Source organism: Anabas testudineus, chromosome 2 (genome assembly GCF_900324465.2).
Source record: "Anabas testudineus chromosome 2, fAnaTes1.2, whole genome shotgun sequence".
Lineage (NCBI taxonomy): Eukaryota > Metazoa > Chordata > Actinopteri > Anabantiformes > Anabantidae > Anabas > Anabas testudineus.
The window spans coordinates 14912372-14939482 of NC_046611.1; the positions used below are offsets into that span (position 1 = coordinate 14912372).

The 27111-nt window shown below is 41.1% G+C and overlaps 3 protein-coding genes across 10 annotated transcripts in view; all 3 read right to left on the reverse strand.

Moving 5' to 3' along the window:
* Window positions 1-27111, reverse strand: part of LOC113163505 — a 1294879-nt gene that overhangs the window by 370079 nt on the left and 897689 nt on the right. The gene's annotated exons all lie outside the window — the stretch shown is intronic.
* Window positions 1-27111, reverse strand: part of LOC113163500 (NACHT, LRR and PYD domains-containing protein 12-like) — a 664684-nt gene that overhangs the window by 245829 nt on the left and 391744 nt on the right. The window lies entirely within an intron of this gene.
* Window positions 8351-27111, reverse strand: part of LOC113163566 (NACHT, LRR and PYD domains-containing protein 12-like) — a 28349-nt gene continuing 9588 nt past the window's right edge. For 2 of the 7 annotated variants that reach the window (XM_033326775.1, XM_033326772.1), the window contains exons 12-13: window positions 26895-27068; window positions 26190-26646 (exon numbers count right to left, since the gene is read on the reverse strand). In XM_033326775.1, the coding sequence (XP_033182666.1) occupies window positions 26640-26646; window positions 26895-27068 (181 nt within the window). In that variant the 3' untranslated portion in view covers window positions 26190-26639. Of the gene's footprint in view, window positions 8492-16088; window positions 16107-16200; window positions 16378-16504; window positions 16679-16887; window positions 17062-17412; window positions 17590-20706; window positions 20881-21364; window positions 21542-22029; window positions 22173-22237; window positions 24030-26189; window positions 26647-26894; window positions 27069-27111 lie in introns of those variants that run through there. The other 5 variants (XM_033326771.1, XR_004463543.1, XR_004463544.1 and 2 more) reach the window with 5 other exon arrangements.

Consider the following 27111-nt stretch of genomic DNA (forward strand, 5'->3'; position numbering starts at 1 on the left):
CTTACTACTACTTCTGCAGATATTCAGTCTGCTGTGCTGCCAAACTCTCTGGTCCAGGTTCTCCTTCACCAGCTCATTGGTGTTTAGACCTGGACATAGAGCTGGACTCTGAGAGTATACCAGAGTATTATTCTCAAAATAACTTGTAGTATGCTTGGGGTTCTGATTATGTTTTCAGGAGCTCTGTACTTTATGACGTTTTGAATCCAAACACCTCAAACTTGGACTCATCAGTCCACAAGACTTGGTTCTAGTCTTTTAAAGTCCAGTTTTTGTGCCCACTACAACCTTTTCAATTTTTCAACCTTTTCTTGGTAACTCTGCTCATGAGACCATAAGAATCATAGATAGAAACCGAATGGTAAATAGTTTGCACTTATATGAGTTCTGCCTTATTGGTGCTCAAAGTGATTTTACACTGCTTTTCATTCACCCATCCTCACACACACTCACACACACACTGATGAACCAGCTGTAACTATATTCCACAACATCAAGGGAAATAATGCAAACCAACATAACCTACTTTATTTAAGTTATTTACATGTACAGTAGGGGCAGCCAAGTACAATATTTACACTTTATGAAGATAGTATGGTGACCATCATTTACTGGTCACGTGTGAAACTAACACCCCTCTCTGTGTTGATGATTCATGTCCACAGGAAAGAGAAGAAAATAACTGTGGAAACAGTGAGTGAGTCGTCATTACAAGAAAAAGAGGAAGTTGTTGATTACTAATAGAACATTTACTGTACCATCTATTCTTTGGCAATTGCTGTCTGCTAGTGCCACATTAAAGTGGAGCTGTTTTCTTTGTGCCAAATTCTTTCTCTGAAGATTTTGCTATAATATGATGTACTGTATTATGTCTTGCCCCCCAGGCCTCTTCATGCTACTTTAATAATAAACCACTTTGATAATTTTGCTAATTGTAAGATTGATTTATAGCAGCTGAGTTTCCTTTTTCTTGAAAACTTGTAATGTGTTTTTTTTTTCCCTAAATGCATCTTATGTTTAAATGTTATTAAAGGATTTCATATTCACAGAGGAGAGGACTGTTGACATAAGACATTGTCATAAGTTAACAGAAATGATTGTGTGAATTAGGAATGATCTATTACCTTCAGTGCAAAACTCAATAAATAATGTCAGATTATCAACAGTAACAGTTGACTAACTAAAAGTTCAGTTGTGCTCAGCAAATATCGTCATTAGGAGATGTAACACACTGAACTGTGATGTTCTGTTGTCTTCTGTATAAACCCTAACCCTCCTAAACTCACCTGGAGACATACTATAAAAATGTATTTCAATTCAATAGGTAGACCAATACAATAAATTAAAAATAAATTAAATTTTTGTATCTTCCAAGCCCAAGAAATAGGAACTTGTCTGTGAGCCACTGACAGTGTAGGAAAGCAGATACGAGAGAGAGAAACGGAGAACCCCAAAAACAAAGGAATTATGAAAAGATAAACAAAAGCTTGAAAAGCTTCAGCACAACTATTTTTCTTTCCATAACGTGTCTGTAAGCACGAGTCACATATCTAGTTTAGTATATTTTAAGACTGTAAGTCCCTGCTGACATTGAAATGAAAGCAAACTGTCAGCACATAAAGTTGTTAAAAAATAACTACAGTATCCACACAAAGTCTCTAGGAGATCTTTGTCACTACTTTTATCAGTTACTGTTCATTTTCTTTTCTGTATTTAACCTGTGAAAATGTATCAAGCACATAAACTAAAACAAATTGAATATTGTTGGGTCGGGGGAGGCTGCCCCCCTCGACCCAAGAGCTGAACCATCCTCAGATTTAGTGCAGCACAGTAAAGTGGTGTATGTAAATATCAACGTGCTGAAGAAACCAAGCATCTCAAACCAGACTGCTGATGTCCCAGAGCCTGTCTACGCTAAAGTGAAGAAAAAAGGATTTTAGACGTCTGTCATCAAATTTATTATTATTATTATTATTATTGTTGTTGTTGTTGTTGTTGTTGTTGTTGTGTATAATTTATAAATACAAAAATATATTTACAATGCAATAATACATTTATTATTACATGGAAACATTGTCTTCTCTTGCTACAGTTTAATGGAGGGAACCCATAATTAGCTCGTCCTGCAGCTTTGAAGGTTGTTAGTCAGTCAACACCATGTTCTGGATGTCAATATCCAGAGCCTAGTTTTATTTCAATATATTATTATATATAACACATTCTTAATATTTTATATTTATATATTTGATTTGATTACATTGTGATTGTTTGATGGCAACTGGACTTCACAAGGTTTCGAAAGACATATCAGCTCTCACATGACACGTTCTTTCAGTTCTTCGTGACCCCCACAGAAGTCCAGTTGTCAGCAAGTAGCACATGATAACTGAGAATCTTCTCTCACTTATTATAGACAGAGGAATTACAGTGAACATACATGTAATATGACACCAGACAGGAAACTCTACCTGTTCTGTGTCTGATGATGTCCATGTAGTATGGGTAAAGAGAAAAGATTTTAGATTTCTGTTTTATTAATCAAGAGAAATCAGGAGGCTTTTCTCCTTTAATGTGTGCAACAAGCTACTCAAGATGTCTTAATCAGTCTGTAGAAGTGCTCTGTTCTTTGCAGTTGTCAGCTCAGGAGGTGACATCAACTCTCAGTGTCTTCACTGTCACCAGTGACAATAGACCAGAAAACCAAAAAACTTTAGTCCTCTCTGAGACAATCAGCCCACAGTCTGCTGGAAGTCGGTCGGGTCGTTGTTGTCAGAAAATATTTTGTGCTTGAAGTGACTGAAGTTATCTAGAGCTATATTTGACACCAGCATGCTGTAAGACAACAAGTGCAGCAGAAAAGTGACCACATCATGTGGCCGTTTCCAGTAGGGCAGGCACTTTGATGACAATGACATCATTCTGTTTGTGCTGATTCACTTCCTCAGGACACAGTAGAAACAGGTGATGAGTGAGATAAACACATTACAAACCACAGAAGTGTCAGGTTCACTGTTAATATAATGATGTATAGTGTTATTTCTTATGTCCTAATTTTAGACGTTAGTGTAACACATAGAAAAAGCAGAACACGTTTTACCACATGTACATGTGAAATGTTATTAACATATATAAACTCAAAAAGACCAACATGATGTCCCCGTTTCACTGGATAACATTTTAATGTCAATTCCAAGAACGATTAAAATGTTTAGCTAAATGTTGACATGCAAGTGTCTCTTGCATGTTTGATATCACATTGTCCCGAGCGCATGTGTGGGAACAGTCTGGATGCTCTTCTGTTTGACCATTGTCATCATTATTATGTTTGATCCAAATTGTCAAACATAGAGAAGACATAGCAAACAGACTCACCCTGAGACTTGTGATACAACATTCACAGGATGTGAGCAGTAAGCGTCCTGTGAATGTCTGTGTTTCTGCAGCATTTATGTATGATGATGATCTATCAGCTCTGCAGCTGAAACCACAAAACCTTTGTCTGACAGTGCTGAAACTGTTTTTGCTCAGTTACATTAGTTAAAACTATTGACATTAATCACATGAAAGTACGACATCTGCTGGGTAAATCTTCATAATACATTGAATCCAACACCACGAGCTGTTAATCAGAATTCAAGTTAATGCTTTTAATATGTCTAATAACACCTGTGATGTTAAAGCCAAACACTCAAGCAACTCTGTTTTTAAATACTGTGGCAAAAGGAGAAATGTATTGTTCTAAACCAGCACAAGTCGAGTCGTAATGAAGCTATGTTTGAAAGAGGAACAGACAAGTTACAGCTTAATAGTGCTGAAGAGACTTTAAGTAGAATTTTTTTGACAAATCGTGTTGTAAAAGTATTTAGTTAAACTGCCTGCATTTGCACAAATCATAAATCCAATAAGTTGGAGAATTAAGTAAAAGTCCAACAATACTTGTAACCATGAACCAAATGAAAAAAGCTGCTTTGTGACAATGTCAATTGTAAAAAGTGCTATACAAATAAAATTTAATTGAATTGAATATTACATCATGCAGGTATTTTGTGTGTATTTGTCCACTCTCTTTACTGTCCAAGAGTGAGGTCAAACACATCTCTGTAGAAAGCAGTGCAGAGCTTTCAGACTGTTCAGTTCAACAGCAGCTCAACAGTGACAACTTCATCAACAGAGATAACAAACTACACCTTCCTCAGTGATCATATACTGATTGATTGAGTGATTTATATTTATTGCAGAGCTGTTGGATTAGACTGAATTAGTTTTAGAGAAAACAATTAGTCACAAGTTTAGGGTTTGGTAAAGGTGTGGATCCAACTCATGGAGGTGAGCAATCAGGGACGAACTAGCTTGTGTTCCTTTTTTTAGCACCATGTCGATCACCTCTCGAGCTCTGTCAGCCCTAGATTTTGTCTTGGCAGTCTCCATTTCTTCTGTATTTATAATTCCATCCTGAAAAAGTTCATCCAGCAGCTGGTTCAGATCAGGTTCAGACACCCTTTTAACAAACTCTGACCGAACCGAGGACAACCTCTGCTCTGGTGTGAGACTCTGAGACCTCTGTGGATTTTCATTATGTTCAACATGTCCTGAGAAATAAACAGAAAAAAAATTTTGTTAAAGGCTTTTTACAAAGCGCTTTATAATTTTTCTTCTCACTTAACCATTTAGAAACACAATTCTAAAGAAAACATGCCACTCTCACATTAAGCTGCACAGTACAATGGCAGGTGACATTTACGTATGGCAAGTGACAAGTTTCTGCAGCTCATAGAATAGAATAGAATAGAATAGAATAGAATAGAATAGAATAGAATAGAATAGAATAGAATATGCTGCTAATGGATGAAGACTTTACCAGTCAGAACAACTTCTCGCTTCCAAACATCAGTATTTGTTTGGTCTTGAACTGTTACAGTCACTTCTTCAGTATTTGTAGGCTGGCGGGTCTCAAACAATTTGTTGAAATTTGGCCCAAACTCCAGGTCAAAGTTTTCTGTCTGAGAACCAATAACACAGAATCAGTATCTTCATACTGTAGCATTAAAAGTAAACTACAGGTAACATTTATTTATCAAATCCTCACCTCAGGCTGTATTATTTTAGCCTTTGGACAGTGAACAGTGTAACTTCCACTTTTGACAAGTTTACATTTGGAGCACACCGGGATATTCTTAGAGCCTCTGTGTTGTGCTTCAACCTTAAGAAATAAATAAGAACATGTTAGTTGCAGGGACATCATGTGAACAACAGGCACTTTACACTTTACATTTCAAGATTGTTTCATAAATATTACTGAGAGTATTAAAGTCACAATCTGTGGTTTTGTTGATTGAGCAGACAAAGACTTGATTTATCACTCAGTCACTCTAAAAACTTTATTTAGAATATCTTTATTTAAAAAGCTACAACACTGTACTGTAGCTTAGATATAAAAATATCTACCTCACGCACAGGGATGTTGCTCGGCAGCAGAAACACATTGAGGTTTTGTGTTTTTGGGTTAAGTGGTCGGAGGAAAAGCAAAACTTGGCCGTTAACTTGATTCATGTTGTTCCAAAAGCTTGCTAACAAGTCCAAAGCCCAGACGAGGCCAAAGGCAGAGAGATGTTGGACTTTGACAACCACATGAGTGTCTGTGATCTCTAGTGGCTTCAGGATGCTCATTCCATCATCTGTGATGTGAACCACAGACAGCGGACTCTCCTTGAGCAGAGCTGTGAAAACACAACAACATTCAACATCTGTTTTACTGACAACAACCTCTTTATGATGGTTTTACTCATTCAATTATAAGCAATATCTAAAAAACAAACAGTCAGCCATGTTGGGTTATTAATCCTGGTCTGTTGGAAGCTGGTGAGAGAATGGACCTTTGCAGTTGCAGGTTGCAGCAGGTTGAAGTCTAGAGGAACTTATAACATCTGACAGTATATATTCACTTTGAGGACTTTGCCTTGCACCATCTTTAAGATAAATTCCCACTTGCATCAAGAAATATACTGGATATACTGCCATGAAATGTACAGAGGAGAAAAGGTAAATCTGTCTTCTACCATCCCAACTCTAAACATGGGTGCTGTGAAATGAGAAACTGACTCTGATCCACTTTTTAACTCCATTTCTATATCAGATCATCCTGCTATGGGCCAAATTTTAAATAAATGGTATCATAACATATACATTACTGTGCTCTGCCCTGTGAGGTAGATGATGCCAGAAAAAAACATTTAGAGGAGACATTCAAACTTCAGTAAACCTACAGTTCACCTCCTGTTGCAGGTGTTAAAACAGCTACAGGTGATGAACATATGTATGAATGTACATATGTTTATTCAGACTGTGGCTGTACGAACAGGACTAAAGAATGTTATCATTACTCTCCACTAACATAGACAAATCCTTTTATTACCATCCTTTGTTTCACAGTGTGGAAGTTGGAGCTGACAGATTGCATCCTCAGCACAGTTAATATCAAACAACAGCCCTGCAGCCATCAAGCCAGCTGATTGGAGGAGGCTCTCATCCCACTGGACAGTCCTATACAGCAGCTCCGCCTCACGAGCCATAAGAAACACCAGTCCTGTCAAATTACACTGGAACAAACCTGGACCAGGACACTTGAACCTGTAGGAACCAGAAAAAACACAGTGTATTTCTTTCTCAACATGAAAATAACAACTAAAAAACAAGCTCATCCCAAACAGGCTCTACTTCATGAATTCAAACTCTAAAACTCTGCAGCATATCTCTGTGCATCGCCAAAACCTGCAGATCAATACAGGACTTGAGTAGGTTATTAAGGAAAACTGTGTTAGAGCATCACCTGTATAAGACGTGTGCAGATTGAGTTTGTAACTCAGGTGTGAAGTTTGATGGAGGCTGCAAATCAAGAATGAACAACACTTGTTTAACTAGAAATAACAGATGTCACTGTTATGTTTCACATTCGTACACAGGCCACAGTTAAGTAAAACACAGTAGGACAGAACAAAACAAAAATAACCCATAAGAACAATGATAGATTGATTGATTAAAACTAATACATTAAATTAATTAATGCAAAGACATAATCATTAGAAATGTAAAAGTAAGTAAGTAAGTATGAAAACACAGAAAATGTTTCAGCTCCAACTTTGTGCAGGTGGTTGAGTTTCACAAAACATGAAGCAGAATGGTTTTAGCAAACAAAGAGCAGCAGAAGATCTCGGATGGTTAAGCTGATCAAAACATGTTTGATTATAAACGAAAACAAAAACTCTTTGATTTAAACTGAGGCAACGAGTGAGCGGCAGAAATGTGTTCAGCTGGAAACATGCAGCTACAGTTGACGGCATGCTGTAAACCCTTGAACCTCTCAGAAATATCAGGATACAGTGTTCGCCTCCCCAACTTTACCAGCTTTGTGTTGGCCACAGGCTCATCAAGCTTCGTGTTGTCTGTGATACCAGAGTCACCTGTAGGAAGGAGAAGACACAGCACATGTCAGAAAAGGAGTGTTTGCTTTTACTCTGAATCAGATCGAAGTCACAGATGAAGTTAGAGTCTGAGAGCAGCAGCAGAGAGCTTCCTGCTTTGAGTTGTAAGTAAATAAAAGAAAAGTAGAGAGAGTACAGACAATACTGTGGATCGAATTGTTTCTTCTGCTAATAATACTTGAATTGCATCTATAGCACAACTCAAAACAAGAATCACAGTTGTCTTGAACAAAACTGTTAATGTCTCTTACCTTCATTTGCAGATGTTTGGTCTTCTGAGTACAAATCTTTTTCTGCAGGATGCTGCTCGCTCACTAATGTGTTTTAGATGACATAAAAACTGTTTTATTTAAAACTCACAATTATTTTATCTTTGAAAATAAATGCTCTAAATAAAGTTTTCATGATTAAATATTTTTGTTTTTTGTTGGTGTGAATAAAACCCTAACTATGCTGTTGTAAAATAGCATAAACTTAAATCGATCGCGGAATTCGATGTGAAGTTATTGTGATTGATTTAAATGTGTCTTGTAAAGCTAGTCATGTCAGAATTATTGTGTGTGTCTATGAAGATGTAGATGATTTTCACTGCTTGAGGATTAAAAAAACACATTTTATTGAGACTAGAACAAACAATAGTACTCACAAGTTTTTTCTTTGTGAGCATTTATCACCCTGTTGTTGACCCTGTATGACAAATACAACAGTTACAAAGTGGAAATACACATATTTTATCTGAGTTGGATTTTTTTTACCTTAAAGGTGATACCTGATAAACACTTTTACCAGTCTTATCATGAAATGTACTAATTACTATGGTTACCAGCACTGGAAAATATTACATTTAAACAATGTATGAAATGTAGAAACCTGTTCCTGGCTCTTTTCTGCAGAATTTTCCTCCTCTGTACCCTCATCATCCAACTGTTCTCCTTGTTTTTAGTTCTAGTGTGATGCCATATTTTGTCCACTCTGGTATTCTATGTGAATAAGGACCGAAGGCTGACTGTCACTGTGACGGATGGAGTAACGTTCCCTGCATGCTTTGTATTGGATCCAGTGGAGGCGGTGCCGGTTCTCAGCTGGTGCATATTTGATTATGGTTTTTTTTGTAGTTTTGTGTTCACAATGTTGTTGTCAGAGCTAGAGCACTTTATTCTGTGTTGTGTCTTGTGTCGGTGTCAGTGCCACAATGGAGTAGACTGGATTGAGGGAGAATGTAGTTACAGAGAGAGTCCAGCAGAGGGAGCGTTGAACGGCTGAGTTCATCGGGTCGCGTCGCTTCTCTTCCTTCACTCAAAACACACATGAGCTGAGGAGAAGTTGTCGTGTGTCGCTCTCATCAATATCTCCCTTTTCAGGGCTTTTACATTTGGAGGCACCGCTGGGATGAGAGAAGTGAGGCAGGTAGCCTGCAATAGAGGGAACTCCTACATCGATCATCCCATAAAAGTAACCCAGGTGGTAGGAAGCACAGTCCCAGTTGGAGTGAAAGTCTAGCCAAGGAAAGTGTGTATCCTGAGGTGAATAGTGTTCACCAGGGAGCAGCAAAAGTCCACGGTAACTGACAAAACCCTTCTTTCCACGAATTTGGTTGTGGCTCTCCTGCCAAGATGGATCCAGAAATTGAGGACCTGCAGTTTGAGATTAAGAAAGCTCTTTTCCAATTAACTGCAGACCAGCTGATACAGATAAGTGACTTTCTTGAAATTTCAGGAACAAGTAGAGCAAGGATAGCTGGTAAAACTTGTAATGCCCTTGTCTCATATATTATCCAACATGTTGAACGAGAAGAACTGAGTGAACTTGAAGATGAGGGCATGTCAGAGCTGTTGAGCCTAATGGACATGATAAAAACCTTGCAAGATCCTAACAAAACTAATATGCAAGAAAACACAAAAGACAGGGATGAACAGGAGAAATTGAAGAGTGAATTAGAGCAGCTGAAATTTATTTTGCGACAGAAAGAAATGGAAATGCACAAAATCAGTAACAGACAGCATATGACCAGCAATCAAACTATTCCAGTTTGCACAACCCCAGCTTCTGCTAACAGTCCATCATGGCGAAAAGACTATAAAATCTCTGGCCAAATCGGTGAGCCTGGACAAAAGGACAGACTTACATTCTCTAGCCTGGCCCGCCAAATTGAGAATGGGTTGAGCAAAGGGTACCCTGAGTCAGAAATAGTGGATGCTGTCATCAGAGCTATTGTACCGGGACTTCAGCTGCGCAGCTATCTAGAAGGTAAAAGTGATCTGTCTCTGCCTACTCTTAGAAGGATCCTCCGCTCACATTATCAAGAACGTAGTGCAACTGAGCTATACAAACAGTTAACTACAGAGGCCCAAGGTAACAAAGAGACCCCACAGAACTTCCTAATCAGAGCCATGGATTTAAGGCAAAAAATATTGTTTGCATCACAGGAAGCAGAATCTAGCCTAAAGTTTGACCCTGCATTAGTGCAGAGCATGTTCATGCACACTGTACTCACAGGCTTGCAAAATGACAGCATAAAAACTGATCTCCAGCCCTACCTGCTGCAACCAGCTACCTCTGATGAGTTGCTCTTAGAGAGGCTAAATATGGCATGTGCGAATGAGAAAGAGAGGCAGGATAAAAAGAGGCAGACTGCACCACAGCGGCACCCTGCAGTCCATGCAATTCAGTCCAATGACTTAACTGGAGACAAGAAACTCACAGGCCAACAAACCTTGACTATACTGACCCCAGATGTGTTGTCTGACCTAAAAGAAATCAAAGCAGATATAGTACTGTTAAAGGATCTTAAGGCAGAAGTGTCACAAATTAGAGAGTCCATTCAGCAACCAGAGACTGGTCCTAAGCCCCATCCCCCTATTGGCAAGGAGATTGATAATCAGGCAGCCCACCATCAGCACTACTTTCGGCCCCAGTTCATGGCCTGGGACCAAGGACCCCCAGTTTTCCACCAGTCAGGTGGAGCTCCTCCAGGATACCAAGCTGTGGGTGGACCAAGGGTGACAGGGACTGCCCAGTTTCAGCAGAGATTTGCACCACAGAGATACCCAATGCCACGTGGAAGACCAAAATGTTTTGCATGCCAGCAGCAAGGAGAGGAATATTGCCAACATTGCTTCAGATGTGGAAGTAGCGAACATTTTCATGCAGGTTGTAGGGGATACAGAGGATTTCCTAATGCTGAAAGAGGGAATCCTTTAAACGAGACACGGTTGCCCCCGAGGGACAGGGAGTGACCGGCATAGTCAGACTGTCCCAAAAGTGTACCAGCTGTGGAGGAACTGAAGAACGGAAGGTGTTTCAACAGTGTTCAGTGTGCAAAGCAACATGCTATTGTTCCAAGGAATGTCAGGTTAGTCATTGGCCCGAACATAAGAAGGACTGTAAACTGTTAACACAAGCTAAGAAGAGAACGAAACAAACCCAGTCATGTAAGACGATGACCAACAAAAAGAGAAACATTGTAACGAAAGAACATTGCACAGTGACTGAACTTGTAGGAAAAAAATGTTTTGTCCACTGCTACTTACAAGGGAAGAAAAATCAAGTACTGTGGGATACTGGCTCCCAGGTGTCTGCAGTGGATCAGGTGTGGAAAGCTAATAACTTCCCGGACATTAAGTTGAGAGACATAGCAGAGATAGTCGACTCAGATGACCCCCTGCAGGTGGAGGCAGCTAATGGTACAGAGATGCCCTATGTAGGGTGGATAGAAGTGACTTTTAGACTAGCTGGTGACACTAAAGAGTTTCATGTTCCTATGTTGGTAATGAGAGGCAGTCAACAGCCACATCCTATTATTGGTTTTAATGTCATTGAACGTGTTGTTATTAACAGTCAAAAGAAGCACACGAACAATGTAGATGAAGAGAAACTGATAAAAACTGTGACAACAGCTTTTCCCAACCTTAAAAGGGGGAAGGCTAAGGCATTTATTAATGCAGTGAATGTTGAAAGAACAAGTGAGTATTTGGTAAGAACAGCCTGCCACCAGATGAACATAGCCAGCCACAGCGCTGTCCAAGTAGAATGTAGGATTCGTACCAGGCCCTTTAAAGAAGACACCACCATGATATTTGAGCCTGATAGCAACCCCCAGTGGCCAGAGGGACTTGAGTTCTGTGACACGTTGGTACAGGTGAGAAAAGGGGCACAGCCAAACATTATTCTGAGTGTACAAAACCCCACTGACCATGACATTATGTTGACAGGAAAGGTAGTTATTGGTACAGTACAATCAGTTGCATCGGTGTACCCGCTTAGCTTAGCTGGGGAAACACACTCACCTGCTGATATCAATAGCATTCAGACCCAACACACTGAACATCAGGAGAATGGTACAGAGCCTTGGGACCCCCCGATTGATCTAAGTCACTTACATGAGAAACAGAGAAAAATGGTACGTGAGATGTTGAGGGAGGAGTCAAGCTCTTTTTCTCGGTCAGACAATGATATAGGTTGTATTGAGAACCTCCAGTTGGAAATTTCCTTAAAAGATCCAGAGCCAGTAGTCTGGACTTACATGTCAGTCCCTAAGCCATTATATGAGGAAATGAAAGATTATCTGAGAGACCTAATCACGCAGGGGTGGATAGAGAAATCCCACTCTTCCTATGCATCACCTGTTGTTTGTGTAAGAAAAAAATGTGGTTCTTTGCGTCTATGCATAGATTACAGAGAGCTCACCCTGACAGACAACCCATTTCCAGAGTCCAGGATATCATGGATGGCCTCGGAGGAAACACCATGTTTTCACTGTTAGACCAAGGGAAGGCATACCACCAAGGATTCATGGCGAAAGACAGCAAACATCTAACAGCTTTTGTGACACCATGGGGACTGTACGAATGGGCCAGAATCCCATTCGGGCTTATGAATGCTCCAGCAGCCTTTCAGCGCTGCATGGAGGAGTGTTTAGAAGGCCTCAGAGACAAAATTTGTGTCCCATATCTGGATGATACATTAGTGTTTAGCAAAACTTTTGAAAGTCACGTCAATGATGTAAGAAAAGTCTTGCAAAGGTTGACACAGTGTGGAATTAAACTAAAACCTAGCAAATGTGAGTTATTCAAAAGAGAAATCCGCTACCTGGGAAGAATAGTATCAGCAGAAGGAAATAAAATGGATCCCGCTGACACAGCTGCCATAAGGGTCTTAAAAGACAAAAACCCCAAAACAATTGGTGAGTTGAGGCAGGTTCTTGGACTGTTGAGCTACTATCGCCAGTACATTAAGGACTTTTCTCGCATCGCCAACCCTCTCTATGAGTTAACAAAAGGACCTGACCTAGGAACAATCTCACAGCCCAAGGGGAGGAAGTTGCACACTAAGGGAAATGCGAAAGTGGTGCCATCTCACACACCAATTGAATGGACAGACTCACACCAACAAACCCTGGAACAACTGATAAACTGTCTGGTTCAACCCCCTGTCTTGGCATTCCCAGATTTCTCCCAACCATTCATTCTCCACACAGACGCATCCAACAAGGGGCTTGGTGCAGTTTTGTATCAGAAACAGAATGGGAGAATGTGTGTAATTGCATATGGGTCTCAAACACTGTCAGCATCAGAAAAAAACTATCACTTTCATTCAGGTAAATTAGAGTTCCTCGCTCTCAAATGGGCAATTACAGAACGATTCCGTGACTATATGTACTATGCCCCCTTTTTCACGGTTTACAGCGACAACAACCCCTTGACTTATGTTCTTTCCACTGCTAAGTTGAATGCTACAGGAAGCAGATGGGTGGCTAAATTGGCTGATTTCAACTTTACCATTAAATACCGTCCTGGGAAAGAGAACATTGATGCAGATAGTCTGTCTAGAATGCCAGTAGAGGTAGAGAAGTTCATGAATGAGTGCACTGAGGAGATGTCTTATGATGCAGTGGGAGCGACTGCACAGGCTGTAGAGGCACAGCAAGAGTCAAATGCCGTATGGTCAATGGCCATCTCTGTCCATGGTGTGCTTGATGTCACAGGCACTACCATTGTCTCAATAACACCAGTACAGCTACAACAAGATCAGAAAAATGACATACACATTGGGCCGGTGCTGCAGAGTAAATTGTCGGGAGTAAGGCCATTGCGTAAAGAACAGAAAAACTTCAGTCCTCAAAGTCTTTGTCTTGTCCGTGAATGGGAAAAGCTGGAGACAGATGAGAATGGAGTTATGTGGAGAAAGACAGCCCACAGAAAACAACTGGTGTTACCCGACCAACACAGGATCACTGTATTAAAGGAGCTACATGAGCAGATGGGACACCAAGGTACTGACAGGACAGTATCACTGATAAGAGACCGTTTCTTTTGGCCATACATGCAGCGAGAAATTGAACAGTATGTACTGACCTGTGCTTGTCTAAAGCAGAAGAAACCTAGCCGTGAGACTAGGGCTCCTCTTACAAATATTGTCACCACACAGCCATTCGAACTTGTGTCAGTGGACTTTCTCCACCTCGATAGGTGCAAAGGTGGCTATGAATATATACTAGTGATTGTAGATCATTTCACTCGCTTTGCACAGGCGTACCCTACAACATCAAAATCTGGGAAAACAGTTGCTGACAAAATATTCAATGATTATGCTCTGAAATTTGGGTTCCCAGCACGCATTCATCATGATCAAGGAGGTGAATTTGAAAATCAGCTCTTTTCACAACTGAGCAAGTACTGCAATGTAGCAGGATCAAGAACAACCCCTTATCATCCGCAGGGAAATGGACAAGTAGAACGTTTTAATCGAACTTTGATGCAGATGCTTAAGACCCTCACCGAGAGAGACAAGCTGAACTGGAAAGACTCTTTGAATAAGCTTACATTCGCCTATAACTGCACGCGTACAGAAGTAACAGGTTTCTCCCCATTTTACTTACTGTATGGCCGCTCACCAAGGCTACCTGTTGATTTGATGTTTAACTTACCCATTGAAGCAGGGAGCTATAGTCAGCGTAACTATGTTGAACGGTGGAAACAAGGAATGCAGGAGGCATATGCTGTTGCTCGAGAGAATTCACAAAAATCTGCCCAAAGAAACAAGAGGATTTATGATGGCAAGGTGAGGAGTTCAGTGTTGTACCCGGGTGACCGTGTGTTGGCGCGAAATATGACTCCTCCAGGAGGAACTGGAAAGCTAAGGAATCACTGGGAGGACAGCATTCACACTGTAGTCCGACAATTAGGAGAGAATACCCCCATTTATGAGCTGCGTCCTGAATATGGGAAGGGAAAGTCCAGAATTTTACACAGAAACCTCCTTTTACCATGTGATCACCTACCTTTGGATACTGAGGTGTGCCTGCCTACAACAAATAAAAGGAAGACAAGCCAGACCGACCAAAAAGCCAGCGAAAGTTCCGAGGATGAGGATGAGGATGATTATTACAGCATAGAGATGCCACATCAACCTATCGTTCAGAATCTGGAACCAGTGGGAGAGATGCCTGCAACTGCACATGATGAGATCCCACCTGACCCCAGTACACCTGCAGTGGAACCGTCCCAGGAAGAGGTGGATGATGACAACTCCTTGGAGCACAGGAATGTTCGGGGAACAAACTCAACTGATACTGAAGGGGGACAAGAATCACTCCCCATGGTAAATGTCAGCCAGGAAGAGGAGATGGACATGAGGTATCAGCGGCCCCAGAGACTTCGTAGGCCACCAAAGACCCTCAGATACGACAAAATGGGAACACCATCCTGTTATACACAGGCTGCACGTCCCCTTTATACAAGGCCTCCAGCTTGGGTACAGCCAGGGCAACCATGTTATAATCAACAACTGTATCTCTATAGAACTTAGGATGGCCCTGCCTTGGACAGTTTAAACTGGTGGACTTACGGCAAAAGCCAAGTTTTGTTTATTATGTAGACATTACAACTTCACACTCATCATACACACCCAGAGGCGTAAGGTAAAGCCAAGTTCTGCTGTTATGGACATTGCACGATAAGAGACTTTATCACAATGACTGTGCTTGATTTCGGGTATGTGTATATGTACTCTGAACAGTTCTGACGTATCTACACGCATTGAGCAAGTGTGTTTGATAGAGGACATACCTGAATGTACTAAAAGAGTTCCAGTCTGTAAATTCACCTGCAACATGGGACTGAAAACGGAAGAACAAAATGTAACAAAAGAGTTCCAGCCTGTAACAAACCTGTTTGAACATGTTCTACCATATTTGATGACTGTTACGGTTAATGATGTTGAGGACAACATCTATTTTTGATGGGGAGTATGTGACGGATGGAGTAACGTGGCCTGCATGCTTTGTATCGGATCTAGTGGAAGCGGTGTCGGTTCTCAGCTGGTGCATATTTGATCATGGTTTTGTTTGTAGTTTTGTGTTCACAATGTTGTTATCAGAGTTAGAGCACAGTATACTGTGATGTGTCTTGTGCTGGTGTCAGTGCCACAATGGAGTAGACTGGATTGAGGGAGAATGTAGTTACAGAGAGAGTGCAGCAGAGGGAGCGTTGAACGGCTGAGGTCATCGGGTCGCGTCGCTTCTCTTCCTTCACTCAACACACATATGAGCTGAGAAGAAGTTGTCGTGTGTCGCTCTCATCAATATCTCCCTTTTCAGGGCTTTCACATCACCATTCTCCTCTCACACAACTTAACTGAGAAAAGCAACCATTAAGAAGGTGGATCTTTGCCTTAATTCTAGTAGAATATTGGGGGAAAAAACTGACTCCAATCTTCTACTGACCTCACAGTTTCCAGTCGGTGGTTTGGACTTTCAACGAGATCAGACAACTCCTTCACTCCTGAATCCTGCAGGTTGTAGTTTCCACTCAGGTCCAGTTCTGACAGATGGGAGGGGTTGGACTTCAGAGCTGACGCCAGAGAATCACAGCTGATCTCTGACAAACTGCAGAAACTCAATCTGAATAAAGAATAAATCATGTAGATAAAATGATGGATGATAATCACTTAAGTCAAATAATGTGGAACATTTAGTTGAACATATATATATAACCTTCACAACTGTTGCAGAAGATCAGTGAACTGACCTCAGAGTCTCCAGTCTACATTGTGGACTCTCCAGAAAACCACACAGCAGCTTCACTCCTGAATCCTGCAGGTCGTTCTCACTCAGGTCCAGTTCTGTCAGATGGGAGGGGTTGGACTTCAGATCTGAGACCAGAGAATCACAACTGATCTCTGACAAACCGCAGCCGGTTAATCTAAATATTTAATTCATAAAACATGGAGATCAAATCATGTCTAATTCAAACAAGTGACTTGTATACTGTGATAATAAAGTACTGGTAAGATTTATCCCTGTGTGGTTCACATTATAACGTTTTCTCTCATTAGTTTATGCTAAAGAAATATGTAAAATTGTAACAGTGCCATTTTTTAATCTGTTGTGAATTGAAGTCAGGGAACTGACCTCAGAGTCTGTAGTCTACACTTTGGATTGTCCAATCCAGCAGACAGTAACTTTATTCCTGAATCCTGCAGATTGTTTTTACTCAGATCCAGCTCTCTCAGATGGGAACAGCTGGACTTAAATGCTGAGGCAAGAGAAGCACAACTGACCTCTGAACACCTACAGCTGTTCAACCTGTACAGAAAAAAAGAGTTTGTAACTTAGAGAGAAGACTTAGTTTTAGGTTTAAAATATACTGCCGCCAAGCTCAAACTCACATGAATTTTTTTTAATGTAATTCGTGAGTAATCTGTTCTGGACATTTACAAGGATATAGATGATTTAGAGTGGTAACCTCGGCTGGACACACATTCTCGCCCTGTAACTACTTCTAGTGTATTGTAACCATAACATACTATAACATAACATTATATAACATGTAACTGGAATTTCAGTTTAAATTCCAAAGTGAAAGATCTGTATAGTAGAAGGTGCTGGAATGATGGTAGTGACATCCATGGTACATTGGTAAAAATCATGTCTGACCTCAGAGTCTCCAGTCTACAGTGTGGATGCTCCAGAAAATCACACAGCAGTTTCACTCCTGGATCCCACAGGTTGTTGTTTTCACTCAGATCCAGCTCTTTCAGATGGGAGGGGTTGGATTTCAGAGCTGAGACCAGAGAGGCGCAGCTGACCTCGCTCAAACGGCAGGATCTCAATCTGAATGAAGAATAAATCTTTAGACAAAAACATAACATGTATAATTTACTTATATTTTGTAACATTAGTCATGAACAACCCTGTCTCCTAAAAAAAAAAATATATATATATACAGTGAGGGAAAAAATTATTTGAACCCCAGCTGATTTTGTAAGTTTGCCCACTAACAAAGAAATGATCAGTCTATAATTTCAATGGTAGGTTTATTTGAACAGTGAGACACAACAATGACAAAAAAAATCCAGAAAAATGCGTTTCAAAAAGAGTTATAAATTAATTTGCATTTCCATGAAGGAAAGAAGTATTTGATCCCCTATCCGTCAGCAAGATCTCTAGCTCCCAGGTGGATCTTATACAGGTAACGAGCTGACATTGGCAGCCCTCTCAGCTCGTTACCTGTATAAAAGAGACCTGTCCACAGAAGCAATCAATCAATCCAGATTCCAAACTCTTCACCATGGCCAAGACCAAAGAGCTTTCCAAGGATGTCAGGGACAAGATTGTGGACCTACACAAGGCTGGAATGGGCTACAAGACCATCGCCAAGCAGCTGGGTGAGAAGGTGACAACAGTTGGTGCAATTATTCGCAAATGGAAGAAACATAAATTAACTGCCAATCTCCCTTGGTCTGGAGCTCCATGCAAGATCTCACCTCGTGGAGTTTCAATGATAATGAGAACGGTGAGGAATCAGCCAAGAACCACTTTGGAGGAACTTGTCAATGATCTCAAGGCAGCTGGGACCATAGTCACCAAAAAAACAGTTGGTAACACACTACGCCGTGAAGGACTGAAATCCTGCTGTGCCCGCAAGGTCCCCCTGCTCAAGAAAGCCCATCTACAGGCCCGTTTGAACATCTGACTGATTCAGAGGAAGACTGGGTGAAAGTGTTGTGGTCAGATGAGACCAAAATCGAGCTCTTTGGCATCAACTCAACTCGCTGTGTTTGGAGGAGGAGGAAGGCTGCCTATGACTCCAAAAACACCATCCCCACTGTCAAATATGGAGGTGGAAACATTATGCTTTGGGGGTGTTTTTCTGCCAAGGGGACAGGACAATTGCACCGCATCAAAGGGAGGATGGATGGGGCCATGTACTGTCAAATGTTGGGTGAGCACCTCCTTCCCTCAGTCAGGGCATTGAAAAGGGTCGTGGTTGGGTACTCCAGCATGACAATGATCCAAAACACACGGCCAAGGCAACAAATGACTGGCTCAAGAAGAAGCATATTAAGGTCCTGGAGTGGCCTAGTCAGTCTCCAGACCTTAATCCCATAGAAAATCTGTGGAGGGAGCTGAAGGTTCGAGTTGCCAAACATTGGAGAGGATCTGCAAAGAGGAGTGGGCCAAAATCCCCCCTGAGATGTGTGCAAACCTTGTGGCCAACTACAAGAAATAGCTGACCTCTGTGATTGCCAACAAAGGTTTTGCCACCAAGTACTAAAGCACGTTTTACAAAGGGATCAAATACTTCTTTCCTTTGTGGAAATGCAAATTAATTTATAACTCTTTTTGAAACGCATTTTTCTGGATTTTTTTTGTCATTGTTGTGTCTCACTGTTCAAATACACCTACCATTGAAATTATAGAATGATCATTTCTTTGTTAGTGGACAAACTTACAAAATCAGCTGGGGTTCAAATAATTTTTTCCCTCACTGTGTATATATATATATATATATATATATATATATATATATATATATATATATATATATATATATATATATATATATATATATATATATATATATATATATATATTTAGCAGACTGGATAGCGCAGTGGTTCGTGCCACTGACTTCTGTACGGTAGGGCGCGGCTTCTGCATAGGCCTGAACCCCCTCAGCCAGATCAACACCAACACTGGCTACGGATACCGACTATGAAATGTCACAACCATCAGCCACCTCCTCTACATGGATGACATCAAGCTGAATGGCAAGAGCGAAGGAGACATCGACTCACTGATACATACCACCAGGACATACAGCCAGGACATTGGAATGTCATTCGGACTGGATAAGTGTGGTTGGATGGTAGCAAGGAGAGGAAAGCTATTCAGAACTGAGGGGATAGAACTACCAGAAGGCAAGATAGCAGATGTTGAGGATAGCTACAAATACCTTGGAATCCTACAGGCAAATGGTAACCACGAAGAGGCCGCAAGGAAAACAGCAACCACTAAGTACCTCCAAAGGGTAAGGCAGATCCTGAGAAGTCAGCTGAATGGGAAGAACAAAGTCCAGGCGATCAACACCTACGCCCTCCCAGTCATCAGGTATCCCGCTGGCATAATAAGCTGTCCAAAGGAGGAGATGGAAGCCACTGACATCAAGAAACGGAAGTTCCTTACAATGCACGGAGGGTTTCACCCCAAATCCAGCACCCTGAGACTGTATGCTAAGCGGAAGGAAGGAGGCAGAGGATTAGTGAGCATTAAAGCCACAATCCAGGATAAATCAACTAAGCTCAATGAATACATCAGGAAGATACCCCCAACTGATGGCATGCTTAGCAAATACCTCCGGCAGCAGAAACAAGAGGAGCAAGGGAAGGAAGAGGAGGAGGAACCCTCATGCAAGGACAAACCCCTGCACGGTATGTACCACCGGCAGATAGAAGAAGTGGCTGATGTCGACAAATCCTACCAGTGGCTGGACAAAGCTGGACTGAAAGACAGCACAGAGGCACTAATCCTAGCAGCACAGGAGCATGCTCTGAGTACAAGATCGATAGAGCCTGGGATCTACCATACCAGGCAGGACCCCAGGTGCAGGCTGTGCAAAGATGCCCCTGAAACAATCCAGCACATACTGTAACAGCGGGATGCAAGATGCTAGCAGGCAGGGCAAACATGGAACACCATAACCAAGTGGCCGTGTTCAGGAACATCTGTGCCGAGTACAGGCTGGAAGTCCCAAAGTCAAAATGGGACACATCTCCAAAGGTGGTTGAGAATGACCGAGCTAAGATCCTCACAGTTTTACTTATTGAAATTATTTTAAACTGAAGAAATTATTTTTAGTTTGCCAATAAAATAAATAAATATATGGATTTATATGAGGTTCAATCATGTTCGGGTGTTGTAAATAATACTAAAAATCTGTGAACTGACCTCAGAGTCTCCAATCTACACTGTGGACTCTTGAGAAGTACACGCAGCTGCTTCACTCCTGAATCCTGCAGCTTGTTGTTACTCAGGTCCAGTTCTCTTATATGGGAGGGATTGGATTTCAGAGCTGGGACCAGAGAATTACAGCTGATCTCAGTTAAATTGCAGGACATCAATCTGAACAAAGAATAAAACATGTGGTTAAAATAATTTACAATTCAATCAATACAATATGTTCAACTCTATGATATTTTCCTCTAACATTAGTAAATAATTGTATATTAATAGGGTCTTTCCCTCCTTTTAATGTGGATCATGTTAATATTAGCCTTTAAAGACAATTTTCATACTCATACTGTATCTGTGCAGATTGTTAAAATCTGGTTTACCTTAATTAGGTATGTGGAATCACTATCACATCACACGTTTGAATAAAACCCTGGTCATGTTTTAGTCCATTATGCTACATGACCTTTTTTGTAATTATTGTATAAAAGTAAACAGTATTAAAGGAGTGGTTAACATTCAAGTCTGTCTACAAACAACAGTGATAGCCCATATGCACACGAAGAGCTGTTAGTGGTCAGTGATCAGCTGCCCAAATCTCAAACAAAAAAAAAAAAAACTAAATAAAATCTAGAGCTTCAGTCAATAAACTGACCTCAAAATCTCCAGTCTACAGTTTGGACTTTCCAATCCAGCACACAGCAGCTTCACTCCAGAGTCCTGCAGGTCATAGTTGTCACTCAGGTCCAGTTCTCGCAGATGGGAGGGGTTGGACTTCAGAGCTGAGGCCACAACCTCACAGTGCGTATCAGAGAGTCGACAACCAGTGAGTCTGTGTTTAGAGAATATGTAAATGTGTTTTTATAAAAGTAAACTTTTTGTCATCAGTTAACACTGGAAGATGTCAATTGATGTCCTGGTAATCACTTACTAAGAAACCTACTGCTGCCAAGCTGCCAAGGAAAATGTAACTGTGCCCAAGACTTCAGAAATTGCTATGTGTCAACTGACACTATTAGAGTTGCACATAAATGCAGTAAATATTAATTTGACTAATTATTTAGATGTCTGTGACACAAAATTTCTTCTTAACTTCTTTATGTGTGTAATTCATTTGTGGAAAAATGGTGTAGTCTGCATATTTGTGAAACAACACTGTCACAAATTGTTTGAGGGTTAACATTGGGTAGGTCGAGGACCCAAATGCAAACAAGCAGAAGAACAGAAGGCAGGTTTACTGAGAGTCAAGGTACAGAAGGCTAGGCAGGATACAACAAAAGGGAAAGTCTGGTGACAGGAAATCGCAAAAGAGAAACTAACCAGTACTGTGATGTGCACAACTCTCAGTGAGTGTGTGTAGGTAGGTGAACCTAGTATGAAGATAACTGAGCATGTCCAAAGAAACAGAATAACAGGTGCCCCAGGTGACTGGAAGAGAGAAGACAAGAAGCAGAAACACATACCTGAGACCAAATGATAACAAAAATCTACGACTAGAAATAATGTCAATGACAACATCTGGACTCACCGAGCCTTTCTGCAGTTCCTCACAGCTGGGATCAGTCTTCGTCTTCCCTCTTTAGATGTGTTGTACTTCTCCAGATCCAACTCATCTAGAACCTCCTCTGACATCTGCAGCATGTAGGCCAGAGCTGAACACTGGATCTCAGACAGTTTCTTCTCTGATCTCCTATCTGACATTAGGAACTCATGGATCTCCTCATTTATGATGTCGTCGTTCATCTCCGTCAGACAGTGAAAGATGTTGATGCTTCTGTCAGGAGAGATTTTTAACATGTTCATTTGCTTCAGGTTGTTGATGACTCCCTGGATGATTATTGAACTGATCTTAATCTGACCCAGCAGACCTCCTAAGAGTCTCTGGTTGGACTCCAGAGAGAGGCCATGAAGGAAGCGAACAAACAGGTCCAGGTGACCATTTTTACTCTTGATGGATTTCTCCACGATTCTACTCAGGAAGTGATCCAGGGATGAGTCATTGTATTTTTTTCCCAGGAAAGCTCTTAGTACCTCTGTCTTCCTGTTGGTGTAACAGTGGAACATGTAGACTGCAGCCAGAAACTCCTGAATGCTCAGATGAACAAAGCAGTAGACTGTTTTCTGGAAGATCACACTCTCTCTTTTGAAGATCTCTGTACAAACTCCTGAGTACACCAAGGCCTCTGTCACATCAAGACCACACTGCTCCAGGTCTTCTTGGTAGAACATGATGTTTCCTTTCTCCAGTTGTTCAAACGCCAGCCTCCCCAGCTTCAGAAGAACTTCTCTGTCAGCCTCTGTCAGCTCCTGTGGGCTCGTCTCATGTCCCTCATCGTACTTGTTCTTCTTCCTCTTTGTCTGAACCAGCAGAAAGTGTGAGTACATGTCAGTCAGGGTCTTGGGCAGCTCTCCTCTCTGCTCTGTAGTCAACATGTGCTCCAGAACTGTAGCAGTGATCCAGCAGAAGACTGGGATGTGACACATGATGTGGAGGCTCCTGGATGTCTTGATGTGTGAGATGATTCTGCTGGACAGCTCTTCATCACTGAATCTCCTCCTGAAGTACTCCTCCTTCTGGACGTCAGTGAAGCCTCGTACTTCTGTTACCCTGTCAACACATGTAGGAGGGATCTGATTGGCTGCTGCAGGTCTGGAAGTTATCCAGACCAGAGCTGAGGGAAGCAGATTCCCCTTGATGAGGTTTGTCAGCAGCACGTTGACTGATGACTCCTGTGTGACATCAGACACAACCTCCCTGTTGTTGAAATCCAGTGAAAGTCTGCTTTCATCCAGGCCGTCAAAGATGAACAAAGGTTTACAGACAGCCAGCTGCTCTGCTGTGACCTTCTGTAATGTTGGATGGAAAACATGGAGCAGGGTGAGAAGACTGTACTGCTCATCTTTGATCAGGTTCATCTCCCTGAATGAAAGCAGAACCAGCAGACTGACATCTTGGTTTTCCAAGTCCTCTGCCCAGTCCAGAGTGAACTTCTGCACTGAGAAGGTTTTTCCAACACCAGCGACACCGTTCGTAAGAACCACTCTGATGTGTGTCTGTTGGTCAGGTAAGGCTTTAAAGATGTCGTGGACCTTGATTGCAGTGTCATGGAGGGTCTTCATCTTGGAAACTGTCTCCAGCTGTCTCACCTCATGTTGGGTATTAACCTCTTCACTCTGTCCCTCGGTGATGTAGAGCTCAGTGTAGATCCTGTTGAGGAGGGTTCCACTTCCTGTTTCATCACTTCCTTCAGTCACACATTCACATCTCCTCCTCAGACGGATCTTATGTTCATCTAAAACCTCCTGCAGACCAACATCGGCTGAAAGAGAAGGAAAAATAGAAGGAAATTATATTAACTGATCTGTCAGTTACCAAGTTATCAAAACATCAAGATGTGGAAATCTAATGTTGTTTAACACTGGTATTAAAATTCTATAATAATACACTATGATTTGAAAAATTACATCTAAAAAAGTAAGTGAGGACATCAGCAGACACATGTTCTGTATATCTTACTTTGTACGGTGTTGGTCTGACAGCCTGCCTGAAGTTCAGGTCTGGTTCTGGATCTTTCTACACACTGGGGACAGTAGGAGTCTCCTGATGAATCAGACTGGTCCCAGTATGAGGTGATGCACTGTCTGCAGAACCAGCGTCCACAGCTGGTAGAGACTGGATCCTTCTGGGCGTCCTTACACAAACCACAGTGGGACAGCTGCTCCTCCACAGACACATGACTCCTCTTCTTCTCTCTGTGAAAACATTTTTTCATGTCGCTTCTCTCTGAGGCCTTGATAGACAATGAATGTTAACCTTCATATCTGAAGTGAAGGTAAATGAGACTGCAGGAGGTGAGCAGAGCTACATTAACACCCTGCCTTATTCTTTTTGTTAGTTGAGATGAATATGATGGTACAATGAGTGTAAAGTCTTATAAAGCTACAGTAGCTACTGTTCTCTAGATTGTTAATATTATCCCATATGTTACAGTATAATTCATGTTTGCTTGGTTTTTGTGTTTGCATTTAAACAGTTCTGCATAGTTTTACACCTACAAAACAACATTTGTGGCAGTTCTCTTACTTTGTGTCTGAGGGTCCTGGTTCTTCATTGGACAGGTCACCCTTCATAGACTCACAGCTGGATACTGGACACTGTGGAGCTTTGCTCCCCTCTTCCTCCACACAAACACTCATCTTAAGGACAAAGAAGTCTGTTCAGGACAAAATATTCCACTAGGTTAAACATTACACATTCATTTCCGTGCACTTACCAGGATTAAACAGCAGTACCGAGAGGCCAGAAACTTGCAAATACATAAAACAAGGAAGTGACTAAGTGACCAAGACACAAATCAGAACAGCAGGTTGTGTCAGAAATGACTTCCTGTTCACTCACTCACCACTTCCTGTGTAATAAGCACACAGCAGTTTACTCTGTAGTGTAAAGTGCAGTATATTGAATCTGGGCATTTACTAATTATCATCACATTGTATTTCATTTCAATTTTATTTTTATTTTCATTTCAATTTTATTTGTATAGTGCTTTTTACAATTGACATTGTCACAAAGCAGCTTTACACAACCAAAGAACAGTACATGAACAGTGAATGTGTGGCAAGAAAAAACTCCCTGAGAAGGCAACAGGAAGAAACCTTGAGAGGAACAAGACTCAACAGGGAACCCATCCTCATATGGGTGATTACATGCTGTGTAGGCTGCAGGCAGTCCAGTATGAATTGATGAACAAAAGCATTGTATGATTGTGAACAACTATTTGAGCCACACAATGGTAATGTTGTCATCTCTATTTAGCACATATATCAAGTGATTTCCAACAGAGTTGTTGACAGTCAAATAATAACGCTGTTTTAATACTTACTGTGCCTCGGGTTCAGTTTCTGCCACTCTGACACTCACTCTTTCAGTTTCACTTGCTCCCCCCCCTGTCTGTTTAACCCTTTACTATTGTGCTCAACCAATTGGTAGAGCACCTTCAGTTGCTATATATCTACTTTTAATAGAGTATATGTGCTAAACTCATTGAGCTATCGCTATGTCCCAGTTGAGGTACACTATGCTACAAAATTCACTTATGTATATATTTCTATGTATGTGCAGATACCAGTCTGTTAAGGTGCTTTAAATCCCATTAATAGCAACTAAATGAAAACTAGGCAGCAGATTCTTACTCAGACAAGAAATAAATGTCACCCACTTAGATTAGAAAAAAGTAAAAATGAATGTTTGTTAAAAACGTTTGTATCTTATTATAAAAAGTAACTGTCAGCCACTCAAAATACCAACAAAACAAAATAATAGCTAAGTTACAAAACCTGTTACAAATATTTAGTTCTTTATTTATTGTTCAAAATACCTAAATGATGTGAAAGACCTGACCTGTACAATTAAACAACTATTAAACGTTTATCACATCCATTTTGGTTGCTTTCAAAATTAATATGAGGGAAAGGCAATAATAAAACAAAATTTTGTGGACATGAATTGTAATTTATTCTACATTTGTTCCAAACGCAGACAATTTAGTGTTTTCCGTAGTCATAAATATTACTTAAGAAGAAGAAGTAGTGTGTGTTTGTGTTCAGTGTTTCCGAATGACAATAAAATCCACATGACAATGGAGGGTGGAGCAGAAGGATGATACAGATCCAATCAGTTTCACACAAGGACGATAGAGGAGCTGACAAAGTGTCTGTCAGTGGAGCTGTTCTCAGAGCGGTTCAAACCACAGTCACTGTTGGATGAAGCTGAAGTTGTGCTCTTCACTCAGTAACTTGGTCCAGTCAGAGACTCTGTACACACGAGCTGCTGCTGCTTCAACATCTGGATCATCAGGATACAGATCACCTTCTCTCAGCACACACACACTCCCCTGTTCAGACTCAGGATGTCTTAAGGTAATCCAGCTTTATTGTCTGTAAGCACAGAAACAACAACAGTCTTTTTCACATCAACACACATGATCACAACAAGCTTGGTTGGCTGATCTGATTGGCTGACTGTTCTCTCTCTGTCTTTCTGTCACCATCCTCCTTCACTAATAAACGCAGCCACTGAGAAGGATGGTGTCGTTTCCAGGAAATACTGGATCTTAGCTTTGATACTAACTGTTTGTTATAATACTGCTGAAAGCAGCATGAACAGACTCCAACCCTCTACTGACCTCAGAGTCTCCAGTCTACAGTCTGGATTCTTCACAAGATCCGACAGGAGCTTTACATCGGAATCCTGCAGCCTATTTTCACTCAGCACCAGTTCTCTTAGGTGGGAGGGGTTGGACTTCAAGGCTGAGGCCAGAGAAGAGCAGCTGATCTTTGACAAACTGCAGTGACTCAGTCTGAATAAAGAACAAAACATGTAACATCAGAGGCAAAGCTAAA